General features: G+C 35.1%; 2 protein-coding genes and 1 long non-coding RNA gene across 3 annotated transcripts; 1 reads left to right on the plus strand and 2 right to left on the minus strand.

The window, feature by feature from the left end:
* Window positions 1-22: 22 nt before the first annotated feature.
* Window positions 23-4,511, minus strand: sdr39u1 (short chain dehydrogenase/reductase family 39U, member 1). Its single transcript, XM_007567455.1, has 6 exons — window positions 4,360-4,511; window positions 3,761-3,867; window positions 3,524-3,606; window positions 2,240-2,361; window positions 1,997-2,149; window positions 23-607 (listed from the first exon to the last, which is right to left on the minus strand). Exons 1-6 carry the CDS (start codon window positions 4,373-4,375, stop codon window positions 174-176), a joined length of 915 nt encoding a protein of 304 aa, XP_007567517.1. The 5' UTR covers window positions 4,376-4,511; the 3' UTR covers window positions 23-173.
* Window positions 4,512-5,660: 1,149 nt separating this feature from the next.
* LOC103148608 (uncharacterized) lies at window positions 5,661-8,754 on the plus strand. The gene is made up of 3 exons (XR_477371.2): window positions 5,661-5,796; window positions 6,790-6,817; window positions 7,009-8,754. It is a non-coding gene; the product is annotated as an uncharacterized LOC103148608 (long non-coding RNA).
* Window positions 8,755-9,323: 569 nt separating this feature from the next.
* ltb4r2b (leukotriene B4 receptor 2b) lies at window positions 9,324-16,756 on the minus strand. The gene is made up of 5 exons (XM_007567457.2): window positions 16,649-16,756; window positions 13,402-13,961; window positions 11,393-11,593; window positions 11,260-11,303; window positions 9,324-9,783 (listed from the first exon to the last, which is right to left on the minus strand). Exons 2-5 carry the CDS (start codon window positions 13,942-13,944, stop codon window positions 9,540-9,542), a joined length of 1,032 nt encoding a protein of 343 aa, XP_007567519.1. The 5' UTR covers window positions 13,945-13,961; window positions 16,649-16,756; the 3' UTR covers window positions 9,324-9,539.
* Between the last annotated feature and the right edge of the window lie 1,861 nt (window positions 16,757-18,617).

Genomic DNA, 18,617 nt, shown 5'->3' on the forward strand with positions numbered 1-18,617 from the left:
TTTATTAATGAGAGTGAAAACATCTGGCGAGTTATTTTATTTAATGTGAAAAAAGTCCCATTTCTTAAAACGAAGCAGCTTACAACATTTTTACCAATATATAGAAGGCAGTAAATGATTTTTATTCATGTTTTTACAGAAAAGAAGATTAAATAAAGTTCAAATATCAGGTATTAACTCCCTACAATCTGTTTCAGAGCTAAGGTCAAGTCTGGGTACTTGAACTGATATCCAGACTCCAGTGTTTTCAGGGGAATGACTTTCTGGCCCTGAGTGAGGATCACGGCCCTCTCTGAGCCCAACATGGCGCTCAAGACGAACTCGGGAACAGGCAAGATCGTGGGCCGCCTCAGGATCCGACCCAGCTCCTTGGTGAACTCGTGGTTGGTGGTGATCGCAGGTGCGACTCCGTTGTACACCTGCGGTGAGGGGTTCGGGGCTTCGGTGTTCGCTGGGGGCTCCAGAGAGCGAGCGATGATTCCTGCCAGATCCGAGACGTGGATCCAGGGGAACGGCTGACTTCCGGAGCCCAACGTGCCTCCGAGACCGAGCCAGAACGGCAGCAGCATCTGCTTCATGGCACCGCCGTCTCGACCCAACACTGCCCCTAGTGGACGGAAAGAGGAATGAGTGAAATAACGTCTGTCCCGTTAACGGCTACGTTAACACAGCAGGCGGACACGACGCAAATTTTTAGTTGTGCTTTCTTTTTAGAAGCTTCATTCGTCTTGTTATGATTTTCTGACAATCCTGTTGGCTCCCATTGCCGAATAAACTTAAAAGTTGATCCATAGACGTCGGCATCCGTTATTACTTCCGTAAACAGTGCGTTGCTGTGTGACGTTAGCGTTCTTCTTCTGCGCATGCGTGTCACAGTTCTAAATCGTTCACAGAAATTTCAATGCAGTCACATCCAACAAAATAAAAATCGGATTTCAGCAATAAATGATAACTAATCGGAATTGGGGATGATTTTCTTTTTGAATCTGATTTTAATAATTTCATAATTTATTTTCTCACTTTTTCCTTAAAATGAAATCACAAATGATAGAAAATATCTTTAAAAGCTGGCTTTTATTTCAGTCAATCCTCCTGTGCGTTGACCTGAATTCAAAGTTGAAATTAATAGAAAGTGTAAAACATGCTTATCACACAAAGCATCTGTGCACACATGCTTTAGTTGCTAACTAAACAATGGAAACCCAAGGAGTGCATTGGTGGAAACAAAAGCCAGATTAAGTAAAATCCAAATGAAAATAATGAAAATTAAAATAATCAATAAAATCGATTATTGTAATTATCCAATAAGTAAAAGTATCCAGACAGCTAGAAAAGACATGCTGTCTTTTTTTTTACTTGAAAACTAATACTAAAAAAAAACAAATACAACTTTTTGCTTAACATTATATATCAAAACAATATATATTATTGAGATATTATTTTAAATCTAATATTTTATTTTGCAGGAGTAATTCAACATTTTTACAGGTTATTTTTCCCCATTCTTTTCTTTTTTCTTTTTTTTAGATATTTATAAGCTTTACCAAGCAATTGAGTAGAGGTTGTGTGAAAGAAATTTTCTTTCTATGCCTTAGAATCACAAAGTTTATAATTGATTCTTTTCTGTTTAAAATTGTGTCCTATATTCTTGAAATAAAGACACAACTTGTTCCACAAAACTTGACTGAAGATTAAATTGTGGCACCAACAAGGTGATTCACAAAGAGAAATTGCCTGAAAAGTATCTTAGACCCTGTGTTATCTTTATATTCTGGACAAAAAATCACCCAAAATAAAACTTTGAAAGACCTTTAGAAAAACTGGAGATTTGTGGATTAAGACCACAGACTACAAAAGTGTCTGGCTCTTTGGAAGTAACTAAAGAAACCAGAGATTATTTAAAACTTTTGCATATTTCTCTAAATGGGAATAGGCATGAATAAATCTCCCTCAGCTTCTCTACTGCCCCTCTAAACGTCCCGCTCTCTGAACGTACCGGCCCGAATGACAACTTGTTTGGTGGTTTTCGCTGCGTTCTCAGGAAGAAACGCTGCAGCCTCCCACTCTTTGACGAGTTGTGAGAGGAGGTCAAAGGGCGTCCACTCACTGTCTTCTGTGTACTCAGCTGTGAGACTGGGTTTGTAGCAAGCTGTGAGTCAACGAGGAAAACCAGACAAAATCAATCATGAATCTGATTCACATTTCGTGCCTTTTGCAGCTGCTGAGCGTAGATCCGTACCTACGCCTGAAACCAGAACCCAGGAGTGAGGAGGGCTGGAAGACGCAGCGATGGCTTCAGACAAAGCTTTAGTTGTGTCAATACGACTGGAGAATAAATCCTTTTTATAGCTTTCATTCCACCTGGAAGGACAAAAAATCAGGTTATAGATTTGACTTAAAGTATAACACGACTGAAGGATGTTACTAAATAAAGGAGTCAAAAGCAGGACACATTTTTAAATACCTAAAGATACCAGAAAAGGAAAGGTAGCAAATTTACACTAAACATGACAATTCAGTTGTTTTTACTACATGTTATTTTAAACAGTTTAAAAACTATTCCAACTACTTCTAACCCCTTATACACAAGGTTTAGTAAAGCCTCTTGTGAGCAGATAATATAAGCTCTAAAGCATGTGGTTTTTCACATGATGCAAATAAATAAAAACAGGTTCATGTTAAAGTTTTGAGCAGGTTACTATGAAGCACAAATCTTGAGGTAGAGCAGTCCTAAAAGTGATTAAAATCAGGCTTTGTTGTTAAGTAAGCAGTACTTACATGCTGTTCATGTCTAAATTAAATTTTCCCGGCTTTGTTTTCCAAAATCCACAATTCTTCTAATTATTTTCAAATAAATATAAATAGTCTTTATTAATATTGGTAGAAATATGGATGGGGTCTAAAAAAGCCTATCTGTCACTGTGACAAAAAATATTTATTTCTTCACAGTTGAGTAGTAAATAATTACATCTACTCAACAGTAGTAGTAAATACCTTTATAACTACTTAATTGAGTCATTGTATTGTGAAGTATTTATACTCTTACTTGAGTATAATTTCTGGATTTTCTACCTACTGAATGAAAAACAAACATGTTTCACCAGACACAGACACACCTGCAGGTTTTGTTAAAGTTTAGAAGTTTTATATTGAAAGAAACTGATTTGGAAACATTTTCTTTTGCCTGATTTTGTTATTTTTTGATAATTTGATCAGTTACTCAGTACTTGAGTAGACTTTATACCAAATACTTTTTTACTCATACTTGATTAATTTCTTGGACGGCTACTTTTTACCTGTACTTGAGTAAAAATATGTTAAAGTAGTGCTACTCTAACTTGAGCATGATTTTTAGGTATGCTGCCCACCTTTGTCTATCTTATACTTAAGATTTGGTGGCTACATTGTGATTATTACATACAGATAAATGAGTTGCAATTGTTTTTCCATCATTGTGATGAAAATAGGCTTCAGAACCAAGTCAGATTACAGTATAAAAACCTGTTTTTGGGGGGTTTCTCACCATCGAAGGGGGTTAAGAACATTCTCTCCTGCCAAGTTGACGGCACCATCACAAGGCGGCAGTCCGCGAGACTCCAGTTCTTTCTGCACAACAATACAACAATTCAAGAAATTACAGGCATATTTGGATTTATAGAGAAGCACAGTAATCATTTATCTTGTAGAGAAGGAAAATCCCTGTTCACTGTTATCAATCAAGAGAAGGTAATGATTGAGGAGCTGAACCTCCTGGTCATACCCAAGTTATCCTTCCTGGACCAGGCTGACGGGATATCAACGTGACCTCGTGACCTTTGTCTCTGAGCAGGCGTGTCAGCTCACGACCCACAAAGCCAGAGCCCCCTCCTGAGACACAGACACATATCACACATACAAACAGACTGTAAGCATGATAGAAAATAGTAAATTATCTTGCAATATATTAACTTTAAGGAAATACCATAAACTCCTCACTAAAATGGTGATAGGCTGCATGATACACTAATTAATTATTTAATGCTTCAAAGCATACAGTTGTGCTGACACCGTATTCAACCCCCCTAAAAGGATCGAGCAGCTGTAAATAGTGCGCATGCGCATTTTACATGCTTACAAAACAAAACACATGCGTGGATTTTGCTTAAATAACAAATTCAAAATACAGCGATCTCGTTTTATCTTTCAACTGACGGCAGGATTTTAGACGCACCTGGATTATCTGTTGCATGAAATATGAATTCAATCCAGGTTCTGTCAGCAGCTCTAACCTTAGCTTAGCAGTCTTACAAGCTAACTTGAAGCATTTTGACCTTTCTGAGAATTTAAAATTAAACAGATAACTGTAATAGCTTTTCTTACCGATTAAGACTCTCATGGCCAAGGGTTTCCACCCAGCGCTGACTTTAAATCCCTCAACTTCGCCGCTAGTAACCAGTTTCTCCTCTGTCTGTCACTCTTAAGTTCTCACTACGCTTTTTTCTCCTACTTTTGGACCAGTGGGCGTTCCGTACTACAATATGGCAAATTACATTTTGTAGTTTTTTCCCTTCTTTTATTCGCTGGAAACATCTGCCACCTACTGGTTTTGTGCGATAATTTCATGCAGTAGAAGGACTATTACTGAATATAAAAACTCAATAGATTAATTTGTCATATTTTTCATGCTTTGAAAACTTTTTAATACGTTTCTTCCACTTCAAACTCTGTTGTATTTTGAGGTGTTTTATTACATTCAGTTTGTGCATTATGGGTATGCATGTATTTGGATTATTTATGTGTTGGGAGTTTACCACGTTATTAAAATGGAAAAATGTGTTCATATTTATGACAATACTTTTATATATAATTGCTAATTTGGGATAATTTTGATTTAAAAAGACTTAGGTAGGTTTTACTTCCTTTTCTCCTATTTCAGATTTGATGTTATGTTGTTTTGATGAACATTTTTAGTTATTTTCTTGTAAGTAATATTGCCTGTGTATCAGTTTAATAATTCAAATTCAAATAATTCAAATATATTCTATCTCATACAGATAAACAACAAAACTTTATAATACTTTATAATACAATAAAGATGATCGTTGTAATAGAAAAAAAGTAAAATGTTCATAATTCAAATTATTGAACTGACCTATCTAATCCGAAGGAGTCAATTCATAATAGAGTTGCTAAGACAATAAAGCAGGTTTATTTTTATGGACATTATTTTTGTATGCAATGAACGTTTAAATATGATGTGCAGTGAACAAATTTAATTGTACCCATATTTTGTAAATGTTTTTATTACATCTTGCAGCTTAATAATTATTTCCAAGATGAATATATAATGTTTACTTAATGAAAAAGTTGAGACATTTTGTAGTATTTGGCTGGGTATATAGGATAAAAACAAATATATAAAAAAATATACGTTTCCCCAGGATTTATTTTTCTATTTTCAGCCTGTAAAAATAAAACAAGACCATCTTGTAAAACAAACTCATATCAAGTTAATTCACTATAATGAGATTGTAATGTTGTTGGTCTAATTTGGAATTATTTGTAAATTTGGGACGGGAGAAGCTTTGATTTCAACAGTAACGTGTAAACATAATTAGAGAAATGAAGTAGTGACATGAAATTTTATGTTGCCGTAAACCGGAAGTTGCCCGTGTGTGACGCCAAGCACGTGGTTTGATAAAGAGATAAATTGAGGCGCAGCCTCATTAACATTCTCTCTTCCTTGTCGCGGTGCAAGAGGAAGGAGTGGCGGCTACAAAGAACTAAAACATCAGCAGTTTTAAAGCCTAAAATGCGGTAAGTGTCGTATTTTTCGTGTCCGGTTTGTTTTCTTCTTTGGTGATGCATTTGATGCTGAGCAGGTGGATGATCGTTGCGGTTTAGGATCATCTTTAGCTCTTTGTTGCAGCGTTAGCGCCAAACCGACCTCATGGTTTGATTTCACAGGAGATACTCGACAAGAAAAGCGTTCAAATAAAAGCTCAGAGGCATTTGATGATTTCTGTAAAACTGCTAAATTCATAATGGGGTCAGGCAATTTGTGCTGCACATGATTTATTTGACTTTAGCTGAAATCCTCATTTAAGTTATTTTATTTTAAGTTATTTTACAAAACTGGTATTTTATTTAGATTCATTGCCTACACCATTATCAGTTGTTTATGAAAATCCTGAATTCATTTTTTCTAAAAAATAAGAACATCAGACCTATTCAAAAGATTTTCATTATATACATTTTCATTATAACATTTCTAAACTGACTTGTTCACCTGAGTCATAAGGTGATAGGTAAAATGAGAAGTTGCTAAATTGACTGGTAAGGTTGCTGTATTTCTACCATGTTGATGAAAGTTTAGTGGAAGGAAAACTTGTGGTGTATTAAAAAAATGTGCATGAGCCACAACCACAATCTGTGTCAGATGTGTTCTGCATATCTGTTGGAAATTGAGCTCTCAACCTAGGAGATGTTTACCTTTTCAGAAAAACATTTTTTATATAATTAGAAAAAAAATAAGCTTATTAAGATGCACCTCTAGTTTTGCCTCTTTTAGTGGCTGTACTGTGAGCTATTTGGTTAAAATCCTGAAAGTTGCCTTTTTATGTCGTTGGTGTGTCATACTGAACTTTTGGGGTCAAACCTTGCATGATGAGTTGCATGTGAGTCCGTGTTTCACCTGAAACTGATGATTTTACTTTCACTGCACTGATGGGTTTGACTTTACTGATGCTCTCCAGGTTTAGGCCACCGCAACTGAGATTAAACTTTAATTTCCCTTTCTCTCCTTTTTAGGAAGGATGCGTTATGAAAACCGTTTGAGGTAAGAACCGTCTGGTTTTAAATGTAGCATCAAATGCTAGCTAGCATCCAGTTTTGGTTAACAGTCCTGTACATTTCTACTCTGATTTTGGTTTGTGATCTAATAAAAGATGGATGCAGAAGTTAGATTTTTATCTTTATAACGTTGAGTTGAACGAACTGATCTTTAACCGTTTTCCTTTTCCTCCACAGGTGGGATGTCAGGAGTCTACTTGTTGACCCAACGCCTCAATCTGAGAAATTTATACTGATTTGAAATGTTGCATATCCTGGACATGTAAAAAAGTCTGTTTTAATTTAAAGCCTAAACGACAATAAACTACTCTGCAAAAAAGTAAAGCCTCAAAGATCTTTTGTGTAAATGTTTTGTTTTCCAAGGTTTGCAGTTTTTTTTAGATGATTTCCTATTGGATTACAGCTTCAGATGTTTGAGTGTAGATTGTTTCAGTCTAAAGTTTTAAGTCTCACTTGATCATGATCTCCTTTATAAATGTCCTCAGCATCTTTTCACTCCATTTGCAGGAGGCTTTGTACAAAAATTATCTTTCTTGACTTGAAAGCATATTTTATTCATACACTTAAAAAAAACAGGAAACAAACAAAAAATAAACTTTATATTGGGAAAGAAATGCATGAAAAATGTACAGTACAATTTGAGATGCAAACTCAAGAACAAAGCAATTCACCTGCAAATGTTTTCCAAACTGGATGTTGGATTATACTTTTAGCGTAAGAAAAATTCTGACAAAGAGGAGCATATGAACAAACATAAGAATACAATGGATGTTTAGCCAGCAGAAAAAAATAAACATTGAATATTTTTTTATGTTTACAACAAAACGCATAAGCTGGGACAGATTACTAGTGCAGATTAATACTTGTCTCTGTTTCCTCAAAGAAAAAACAAAGGTTGTTTCAGCACCTAGAGACATACTTGTTTCCTCAGAATCTTCTGAAGTTAGATTCCCATCTTGTAAATACCAGGATGCTCCAAATACTCCATAGCAGTTCATCTATTGATTGATGGTTAGGTTGTTTCTTACACCCTTAAATATCTGAAGCATGAATATTAAATGTTGAATAATGGTTACATCCAGCAACATTAGACATTGTGAATTTCTCTCTGGGATTAATAAAGTATATATCCATTCATTCGCTACTTTTTTGCTAGCTAGTTTTAGCCGGAACACTCTGGTTTAAATCTAACTGAACATATTCAGTTAATGTTCTATTCATCCAACATTTGTTGTGTCCAGTAAGTTTATATAGGTAGTTTTGTGAGTAAATATATTAAATCTAATAGTTTAAGTGTAGAATTGAAGTTCGTTTCCAGCTTTAGCTTATTTAGCCGCAGCGCTAATGCTAGGTAGCTGAGCGTCTTAACGCCACATATGGTTGTCAGGGAAACTGTTTCCATTATGTCAGTAACTTTTTATGCCTTTACTCCTGGGAGTCCCAAGACATGACATCATTGAGATCATGTTTTCTTTTAAGATGCAATTTGTCATTGTAGTATTTTTAAATAAATAATTTTAAATAAACTTGTAAAAGCATATATGTGAGGTTGTACAGAACAAATTTATACAAAACAAGACTCTTAAACAGTTTAAAGTGTAATCTCAAACCAGCTTGTAAGTTTTATTTTTTTACACACTGGTCAAACCAGTTTAGTTAAACTATCTTATTTTGTTAGAGCATTAAGTTTTGTGAACACACTGCAAAAATTTGCTATGGAGTTAAATTAATTGTTGGAATTAGATTAATTTAGTTGAATTTATTTTTCTCTTTTTTAAAGCTTTATGAAAGCACATTTTAAAAATGTGTTGATTTGTATTTTAGCTAATAAATATTATTTCTGCTAAGAAACATTGGTTAAAATTCACAGTTAAAAAGTATGCAGACTGTTGCATTTTTAAAATTTTAGTTTATCAGTGTAAACCTTTTTAAAATAGAACAATAGACATGTCTTATCAAGCTCCTCTCCTGTGAAACTGTGGCATTCAGTTTTTGTCCTTGAGACATAAATGGGAATAATCATTTATTCCGACTTTTGTTGAATAATATTGTTTTTACTAACATCCTTAGTTGTTTCAGTGCTTCCATGTTAAGGATGATTGCAGCTAATATGAGATTCAATGCAATCTGAGACCTTTTTTTTACTACATAAATTTTTCCACCAACTTTTATTAGATTGTTTTGGAGCTAAACATCAGTTTGGTTAAACAGGACGTTTTCGAAGGAATATTCTGACTATGGTTGAAATTAATGTGACCATAAAACTGTCCCTGTTTTTCATGTAAAGTGCTTTCAGCTGTCAGTTGTTGTGGCTTTACATAAATTAACAAAATATTGTTAAAGAGGGAAGCAGTTTTTGGTTTATGTGCTGCTTAGCTCTGGAGCTAACTCCCTGAATATCTGAGATGTGCAAAAACAACCAGGACTGAAAACATCCTGCAGTTTTAAACTACTAATACATAAATTATCATTAAATAGAATAATTTTGTAAATTTTTCTCACACTATGTTGGTAATCCAAGCAAGCAATGTAAAACTTTTATATAAGATGTATCAACTTTATAATTGAAATTAAAGTTTATCATCGGAGAGTTTATCCTGTAATCATTTATGATGGTTTAAAAAAGTAAAAGTTCTGTTGTGAAACTTGGTTTTTCCCACAAGTAGCTTTGCACGTTTTACAATTCGTGGTCCATTTAATGCTCTAATTTAGCCCATTGTTGCAGTGGCGGAGTTGTTTAAGATATTGTTCATTTCTCCTGCACTCTCTTTCTGTTTATTGGCTGTTTGTTCCGATGACGCCGTCCCGTCGAAGAGCTTAGCCATGAAGGCTAAGCCGTTTTTCTTGATGTAGGACTTTCCAGCGAAGGTGTAAAGGATGGGATTGGCACAGCTGCTGAGAAAAGCCAAAGCCGAGGTCACAGCTCGGCAGGACTCCTGAATCAAGTCCAATCTGTGGGTAAAAAAGATGGAAAAAATCTGTTAACTGCAGCAAAGAGCAACAGTTAGGATCCTGTAGAAACAAAACCTCTCACTCTGACATTGATGTAGATGTTTACATAAATACTCCACCCAAAATAAGAGACAGAATAAATATGAAAGATAAATTGTGCAAAGACAATTTCCAATTAAAACTTAGAAACCAACAAACGAAAGGTAAAAAAATCCATCAAATTGAACAAATAACAGCTCCTATATACATTTAAAAAATCCTTAAGTAATTTAAATGATGTCGCTTTGCTCAGATGTTAATAAGTACAAGCCAAAATATTGATGTTTTTGAAAAGTTGAAGCATATATTTGACAAACTATAGAAATATATGCACAAAAATTCAGCTTTTCCAAGGATTAATAAGACATGCAAAATTCCTGCTGCTGTTAAATTTGGGTATTTTGCTTTTGATCACAATATTTTTGGTAAACTACCATTACTGTTTACATAGGTCTGTCTATAGATGAGTTAGTTTACATGTTGGATCCTTTTCCTCTCTATAGATCCAAAAGTGCTTCAGGGTTCTATATTAGGCCCCATTCTCTCTATAATCTCTGTAATATTTCATTAAATGTTACATTTAATTTATGTGCTAATGACACATTTATCTGGTCAAATGACATAGCACAACTTAAGTTGGTGTTAAATGCAGAAATGCAGGCAAAAATACATTTATGATAAATTGTTGTCATTGAAGCATTCATGATTATGCCATGAAAAACCTAAAACCCTGCATTTGTTATTGTATCTTTATTTTAAAAACTAAGTTGGTTCTTTATCATTTTTAGTCAAAGTTATTAAGAGCCACTGTTGGAAATCCAAAAAGCCACTTGGATTTCCAAGCTTGGAGCTGAAAATTGATCTGGCCCAGTTTTCTTTTACATCCTGTGCATGGCTAGACATATGCGAGTTGCTTGCAAACATTTCTGTGCACATGGAAAAAATAAAGGAAAACCTTTCCCTCCCTTTCCAAACTCATCACTACAAAAGTTGTAACTTTGAGCACAGATTTGTAATCTGTCTCCTGGGCTGCAGTGCCAAACACATTTACAACAAAGGTAATTTTGTAAGAGAATTGGGAAAGAATTTAGAGTGTAGATGAAAATTATCCATAGTTATGCAATAGTGTATGTTTATAATGCAACTGATAACACTGAATCGATGTCAGACCAATCTGTAACCTAATTACTCCAGCCTGAAATTGCCTGGTTACGCCTTAAAAAGGAAATACCACCGATAACAACCAAAACAAAAAAACAACCAGAAAAAGTGATAAAACATTAAAGACTGAAGTTAAAAACATGATGCCTTAACAGAATACATAGTAAATATGGTTACCATACAGAAATGTGAACATAATGAACAATTTTACCCTTAATATTCAGCAATACATCTTTATAGAATAGTAAAAGTATAAAGCAATTTCATTTTACTCACTTTTTTCTAGTTTCTGACTCCTTCTTATACCACTCAGCTGCAACCTGGGAGTCACAAAAAGCTTTAATGAAGACAAGAACCCAGGAGCAGAGAAAGGAAATGTTTGATTATAGGTTAAAAACATTTTACTCACCTGCACCATGTTTATTACATGGTATGGAAACCAAAATATGCCAAATGTTATAACAATAGCGAGGATGAGTTTTTCGCTGCGAATCCTTCGCTGGAACTGGGTCTGCCTCAGGCGTCTCAGGGTGAGGACGTAGCAGGTTATGATGACTGCATACGGGAGGATGAATCCTGAAACTGTCTCTAAAGAATACTGAAACCGGACCTGACCAGAGAAGCAAGGAAAAGAAGTTAAAATTATAACAGAAAGAAACTGAAAAACATATTTTACATGGGGAAAATTGAGACTGTTGAACCTTTCTAGTTCATGGTTTTATAAATTCTGTGAAAATAGTTTATGTTCCTTTACTTGTACAAACCTCTATGATTTGCTCTTTTCCGTTATGTTTATTCAAAAAATTGCGACATTCAAATTCCCAAGGTCCATTCTTTGTTGGGCAACTTTTAGTTTATGCTAATTTTGCTATTTTCTACTAGCTACTCACTTTTTACGCATTATTTATACTTTTCAGTTGGGCTAAACAATATGGCTGAAAAATCACAATATAAGATCACATTATAAGAGTTTGATATCAGTCGATACTGATAATTATTGATTTGTTTTTTTGTTTTGAATATCTGAAAAACTGCCAAGTGCTGACTGCTCAAGTTACTGAACAGGTTGCTAGGTAACCAAATAGTGAATGAGTTGCTAGGTAACCAAAGAGTGAGTTGATTCCACAAAGTTTGCGTAGCTGAGCCTGAGAGGTTGAGCAGCCTACTTCTCCCAGAATCCTGTGCGGTTTGAAATTATCGACCATTTTAGTACAATAAAAAAGTATTTGGTAAAATGTCTGCTCAAGTACAGAGTAACTGATCAAATTATAAATCATTTAACATTTAATAATTCCATAAACAGATGGACCAAAATATAAGGATAAGAGTAAATTTTGGTATTTTAAGAATAAAAATTACAATAATTCATATAAGTAGCAAAAAACAACAAAATCAGGGAAAAATAAATGCTTTCCAAATCATTTTTTTCCAATAAAAACATATGAAACTTTAACAAAAGTTCAATCAAACAGCTGCAGCTGATCCAGAATGCTGCTGCTCGCGTTCTCACTAGAACCAGGAAGATAGAGCACATAACACCAGTTTTAAAGTCCCTACACTGGCTCCCTGTAGCTCAAAGAATAAACTTTAAAATACTGTTGTTAGTTTATAAATCACTGAACGGGTTAGCACCACAATACATTAAAGATCTGTTATTGCTGTACCAACTGTCTAGACCCCTCAGATCTTCTGGTTCTGGTCTGCTCTGCATCCCCAGAACCAGAACCAAACGAGGAGAAGCAGCATTCAGTTCCTATGCGCCACGGATTTGGAACAAACTTCCAGAAAACTGTAAAACAGCTGAAACACTGGGTGCCTTTAAATCTCAACTTAAAACCCACCTGTTTACAGTTGCTTATGGCAATTGATGCCTTCAATGTATATCTTTTCTTTTTATCTTTTTTATTACTTTCTTTTTATTTTTCTTTCTCACTGTTTAAAATTATGTAAAACACTTTGAAATGCCTTGCTGCTGAAATGTGCTATACAAATAAAATTTGATTGATTGATTGAAAAGCTGCAGGTGTGTGTGTCTGTGTCTGGTGAAATTTTGGTTAAAACATGTTTGCTATTCATTCAGTGGGTAGAAAGTCCAGACATTTTACTCAAGTAAGAGTGAAAACACTTCAAAATAAAATTACTGAAGTAAAAGTAATAAGTACAGCGTAGCAAAAATACCCCTAAAAGTAATTTTTTTCAAAAGTTACTCAGGTTAATATAATTGAGTAAATGTAACTAGTTACTACCCAACTCTGAATAAAGGTTGACATCAGCGTGTTTTTATTTATTTTGTTTACTAATTTGTATCTTCTGTTTTCCCGGCTACCATGACAAAATAATCGAATGCTTCACTAATTTTGTGTCGGTAGAAAGTACAATTCAAACAGGGTTTTCACTTTGTGAGAAGAGTGGACTTACATGAGTGGGCCAGGTGTGATTGGGTGAACACACAATCCGTGAATTATTCTCACTAACATCCGGCTCAATTTCCAGTTCTCGAAACACCAGTGAGGGGATGGAAATCACCATGACCAGCACCCACATGCCCATGATCACCCTCGTCACAACCTTTCTGCTTATCAGGTACAGTTTCTGTGGAAACAGCACCGCCACCATCCTGTGTATGCTCATCAGCGTGATCAGGAAGATGGAGGCATACATGTTGGCGTTGCACAAGTAGAAGAGGCCTTTGCACATAACGGGTCCAAAGATCCACGTCTGCTTGGCCAGGTAGATGATGAAGAAGATGGTGAGGGCCATGATGAAGCCGTCCGCACAGGCCAGGTTGAGGATGAGGATGGTGGTGACAGAGCGCTTCCTGGTGCGCGCCAGGATGCTCCAGACGATGAAGAGGTTGCCGGGGACGCCCAGGAGGAAAACCAGGGTGAGGATGAGGGTGCCGATGGCTGTGGCGTAGTCGTTGCTCACGGGACTGTCTTCCTCATTTGTGGAAGCTGTCATTCTAAAATGATTTGATCCTAAAAACAAGAGAAATAGTTAGAAATTGTACATTTCATCACCAGTTTGTTTCTAAAAATAATCAGAAATCGTTCTGGACCTGAAAGCCAGAAGAATCAGACATTCGTTTTATACTTATTTAATTTATATTTTTATTTAATTTGTCTCAAAATTGTTGACTAAAAAGTTAACAACAAAACACTTGTCTTTTCCAGCAGTCATTGTACAGCACATACAGCGGTTGCTAAGAAACTGAGCAGTGCTCATTGATTGTGACTCAACAGTCAGGAGGTTTTTGAAATGTCTCATTTTCCAAACACCAAAAACTTTTAAGTTATTGGGGGGGGGAAACAGCTTGACTGGGTTTTTTTTAAAGAAGTTGCGCTGTTTTTAGAAGCAGTTGAGACCCAAAGTGAAGTATAAAAAAGTGGAAAAAGGTGAATTTTACAAAATAGGACCTGTTTAAGAGCATAACCACTCCTAACAGTGTTTGAATACAGATTTGGTGGAATCTGACTGAGGGGGTCAAGTTTGACTGGCTGAATTTTAAAGCAAACAAGAATAATTTTTGATTGGCTCTGCTATAAACTTCTAATTAAAGAAGATTGGTTCATGTGATTATAAACATAAGCATGTTTCAAGCATATACAATAAAGAAAGTTTTCTTTTTTTTTAATCGTCAGACATGACACAAATTAAGTAATTTGGTTGCAGTGAATGTAGAAGACGAGGCATCAAGCATAAGAACAGTGTACCAGCTGTCAAGTAAGGTGGTGGCAGAATTATGCTGGGTGGCTTTTCTTTTTTGTTGTTGCCAGAGGTCTGCACAAAACTGGTGGAAAAACAAAGGTGGAGGTCTACGTTCATAATAGCTAAAGCTTGGATGCATTAGGGTTATTCAACAGGACAATTATAACAATCACACATCATAATGGTTTTAGAGTAGAATAAGCAGGCAAATATGAAGCCTCTGTAATGGCCTCCCCAAAGCCATAAACCTCCTAACCCTTTTGAACAATTATTGACTAAAAGCCACATCCGTGCCAGGAAACCATATATTTTAAAACAAATGACATCTGAAGAGAAAAGTGATCAAATATCCACCCAGACAGAAGCTCACTAATGGTGTAGTTTTCTCCACAACTTGCTAAGTGACATTTATTTAAATATTAAGAGATTTAAACCAATAAACCACCCAGATTATAACAACTTCTGTCCAAGGAAGACACAAGCTTTTCATAATCATCAAATCAGTTATGAATTTCATTATCCACTATAAAACTCAACGTATTCGCCTTATTATTATGAATTTTGCACCTTCAGACACTTTCTGCAATAACTTTTTTTAAGGTTTGCTTTGTAAACTTGTATGAAATGTATAAACAGATCTTAAAAGAGGAAGCAGATAAAGAAAAAAGGAAACAAGATGCTTTTCAACCACTTTAAATCATAAACGATGGGGAAGATTTGTTTATCGAACCACAGGATGTCTGCCAACCTGATGTAATCTCTGAAATATCTCCAGCAGGCTAAAGCATGCAAGAAAACTGGCAGCAGTGCGTCAGAGGAGAGGACTGTTTCAACACAACTTTTTATTAATCTTTTAATGATCTCCAAAAATCTTTTTCTTATTATCATTTTGCTTGTTAGCTTTGTAGGTCAGAGATTAGTTGACCCTTGGACTGACCACAGCATGCCAATAAAAGTGAAGGATGTGGAAAGATGAAGTTTGTATTTGCTTACTAAGTACTTATTTCCTGTGCCCAGTATCCAAAGAAGACCATTTATATATTTTCCTCTTATGGCTTCATTAAAATTCCCAAGTACCCAATGTATTAGGATTAAATCTCCACATGTATCTCGCACGAGGTAATAATAAAATATGTAGTTTTATAATTGTTTAGATTACAGATTGAAATAATCTGACCCTCAGGAGTATATGAACATGTAACAGGTGGAAAAGCTGGTCATTTGAGTAATTTAATTATCATTCTTTGAATTAACCTGTGTGAAAATTCTACTTTATAATACAGTTAGGCTAAAAAATATCATAATCAATGGCAGATTTAGATTCAAAATGACTTTTCAATTAACCAAGAAGTTTGTTTCTGAGATAAAAAGAGACAAACTTATATCAATGATGGAAAAAAATAATTTTAATGTATCAACTTAGAATAAATGCATGTCTTTTTGATAGTAAATTGGAAACATATTTCTATTTTTACAACTATAAAACCCTGGTTTCAGTTGCTGAGTAGGTTTTTCATGTTTCCACTGGTGTTTTAAAATCTTCATCAAATCACTTTTAATCTACATTCAGTCAGAGAATATAGATTAAAATGTAAAAAAAAAATTAAAATTCAATGTTATTTAACTTTAAGAAGAACTCATCAAATGCAGAGACACATCTTTATCCACATTTTAGCAGTTTAACTGCCAGTTTTATTGATACTTGACAACAACTGACTGGTTTATAATCTTGACTGATACTTAAAACCTAAATCTGCCAAGAGTTTGAATAATTCTGTTTTCTTTTTCCTGTAAAGCATGCCTGACAACCCATGTTTGCTTGTAAATATTTACAGAGGATCGGAGCAGTCCAAAAGTATTAACATACTTTCCCACAGATTTGTAGTGTGGACAAATTCAGAGGAGAAACATGGCAGTAGAAACGGGTAAAAGTAAAGGAAAAGTCAGAATTACTAACCTCTAATTGAGGAGTCTTGTTGTTGGACGGAAATATCCGGCTGTTGTCCCGCTTTGAGTCTCTGTTAGTTCATTAAAGAGGAGATTATGTCCTTCCCTACAGGCTGTAACATGCTGCGGTTTTACAGACAGAGAGGTGTGTCCTTCACTTACACTCAGACTCCCCCTCTTCTTTTCACTTTCATATCCTGATTTATGATATTTAACTCAAGTATTCTGATAAAATCAAGTACTTTTTTATTATAAACAAACGTGCATATTTGTGGAAACTTGCCCAAATGTTGGGAGACTAAGTGTACGTTTGTGTTGTCTTGAAAGGATACTTTTACTCGGTTGCTGTGTTGTGACATGAAATGAGGAGAGATTGCAAAACCTCAGTGCCTCATTGATGCAGAGCATGCAGAGGCAAACACGGGCACAGAGAGGCTCACGCAAATAAAACTTAGCACCTCTAGTCGCAACAAGTCTGACTGAAACAGGAATGCTCTTTTCCATGAAAGGGTGGTGAATTAGCACTTATGCAGAGGAAACAGGGAGTCTTTTCGCCTTAGTTTTGTACTGGAACTGCTTGTTTCTTTATCTTTGACTTCAGATTTGACATTCATGTTACACACACCAAAGTCATGTGATAGAGTAAAACTTTAACAATTGTCTTATACCAGGTTTGGGTAGTTATTAGATATATTTACTCAATCACATTTACTTGAGTAAGTTTTTTGACAAAAATAAATTCCTTAAGGAGTATTTTTACTAGGCTGTACTTTTTACTATGACTTGACTAATTTTATTAGGAAGTATTCCTACTCTTACTTGAGAGAAATTTCTGGATTTTCTACCCATTGAATGAAAAAACATGCTTTAACCAAAAAAATTTACCAGACACACACACCAGTTATGAAACTGCAAAGTTTCATAAGTTTGTTATTGACAGAAACTAATTTGGAAAATGTTTCTGTCTGATTTTGTTATTTTTTGTTACATTTTATGAATTATTCTAATTTTTGTCCTTAAAACACCAAAATTTCCACTTAGCTTTATAATTTGATCCATTTGATTATTATAAAATACATTTTTACCAAGTACTTTTTTGCTCACCAGAGTCAATTATCCACTTTTACTTGAATAAAAATATGTTAAAGTAGTGTTGCTATTATTTGAGTACAATATTTGGCTGCTCTGCCCACCTCTTCATGTAGTACATGCCAAGTTTATCTGATTATTACCAGCATAAACACCTGGATGAAGGCTGGCATATTTCACTGGTGAACTAAACAAGATTTAATCTCTCTGCTCTCAAAACTTGTGCTCTCTTTCAAATTTTCCCTGTTCTCCCTCAAACTTTCTCTGATCAAACATATTTAAAACAATATCAGTACAATGAGGAAAAGACGTTTTAAGATGAGTTAAGAAGAAATTGACTACAGAGGACACAGATCTTATATCAGTTTCACGTTTACACCACAAACGATTGCAGGCGATATCGCCAAAAATCTTTACATTTTGCCCAATTGGAAAACCATTAAATTTACAAAAACAAACTATTATTCCACCATGACGCCATGGCTGAAAAATGAAGTTGTTTAATACATTGCCAGAAGTGAACCCATCTATTGTAGCAGCAGATCCCGGAGATGTTATCAAGCGCACCCAGTGGAACGCTGTCATTCTATTGGCTGGAACGGTTGCTAGGTGACGGTGCTCCGTATTCTGCGAGAGAGTAGGAGCGCAGATTTGTTCCGTGTTTTAAGAGCAAACAGATTATATCTTTCAAACTGGAAACGTATGCTTTCAATTTAAGGCTGTGAGTTGTGTCTGTTTGATTCACATGGTTCCATGTTTTGCCTTTGTTTAACATAAATAAGTCTTAAAATAAGTAATTGCTCATTTAATGTGACACGTCACATGCTATTAACGTCCGAAAATTTCGCGCATGTGCACAATGTTGGAGGGCAAAAAAGTGGGAAAAGCCC

This window comes from Poecilia formosa, unplaced genomic scaffold (assembly GCF_000485575.1).
Source record: "Poecilia formosa unplaced genomic scaffold, Poecilia_formosa-5.1.2 Scaffold208, whole genome shotgun sequence".
NCBI classification, from domain to species: Eukaryota; Metazoa; Chordata; class Actinopteri; order Cyprinodontiformes; family Poeciliidae; genus Poecilia; species Poecilia formosa.

Excerpts from the sequence above, each read along its gene's own strand:
- sdr39u1 (XM_007567455.1), bottom strand. Across the intron at positions 3,607-3,760 it reads GTCCAGGAAGGATAACTTGG|AAAGAACTGGAGTCTCGCGG; the intron begins GTATGACCAGGA and ends ATTGTTGTGCAG. Across the intron at positions 608-1,996 it reads ACAAGTTGTCATTCGGGCCG|GGGCAGTGTTGGGTCGAGAC; the intron begins GTACGTTCAGAG and ends TCCGTCCACTAG.
- ltb4r2b (XM_007567457.2), bottom strand. The coding sequence starts at position 13,944 with ATGACAGCTTCCACAAATGAGGAAGACAGTCCCGTGAGCAACGACTAC. Across the intron at positions 11,594-13,401 it reads ATCACACCTGGCCCACTCAT|GTCCGGTTTCAGTATTCTTT; the intron begins GTAAGTCCACTC and ends TTCTCTGGTCAG. Across the intron at positions 11,304-11,392 it reads ATGTAATAAACATGGTGCAG|GTTGCAGCTGAGTGGTATAA; the intron begins GTGAGTAAAATG and ends TGTGACTCCCAG.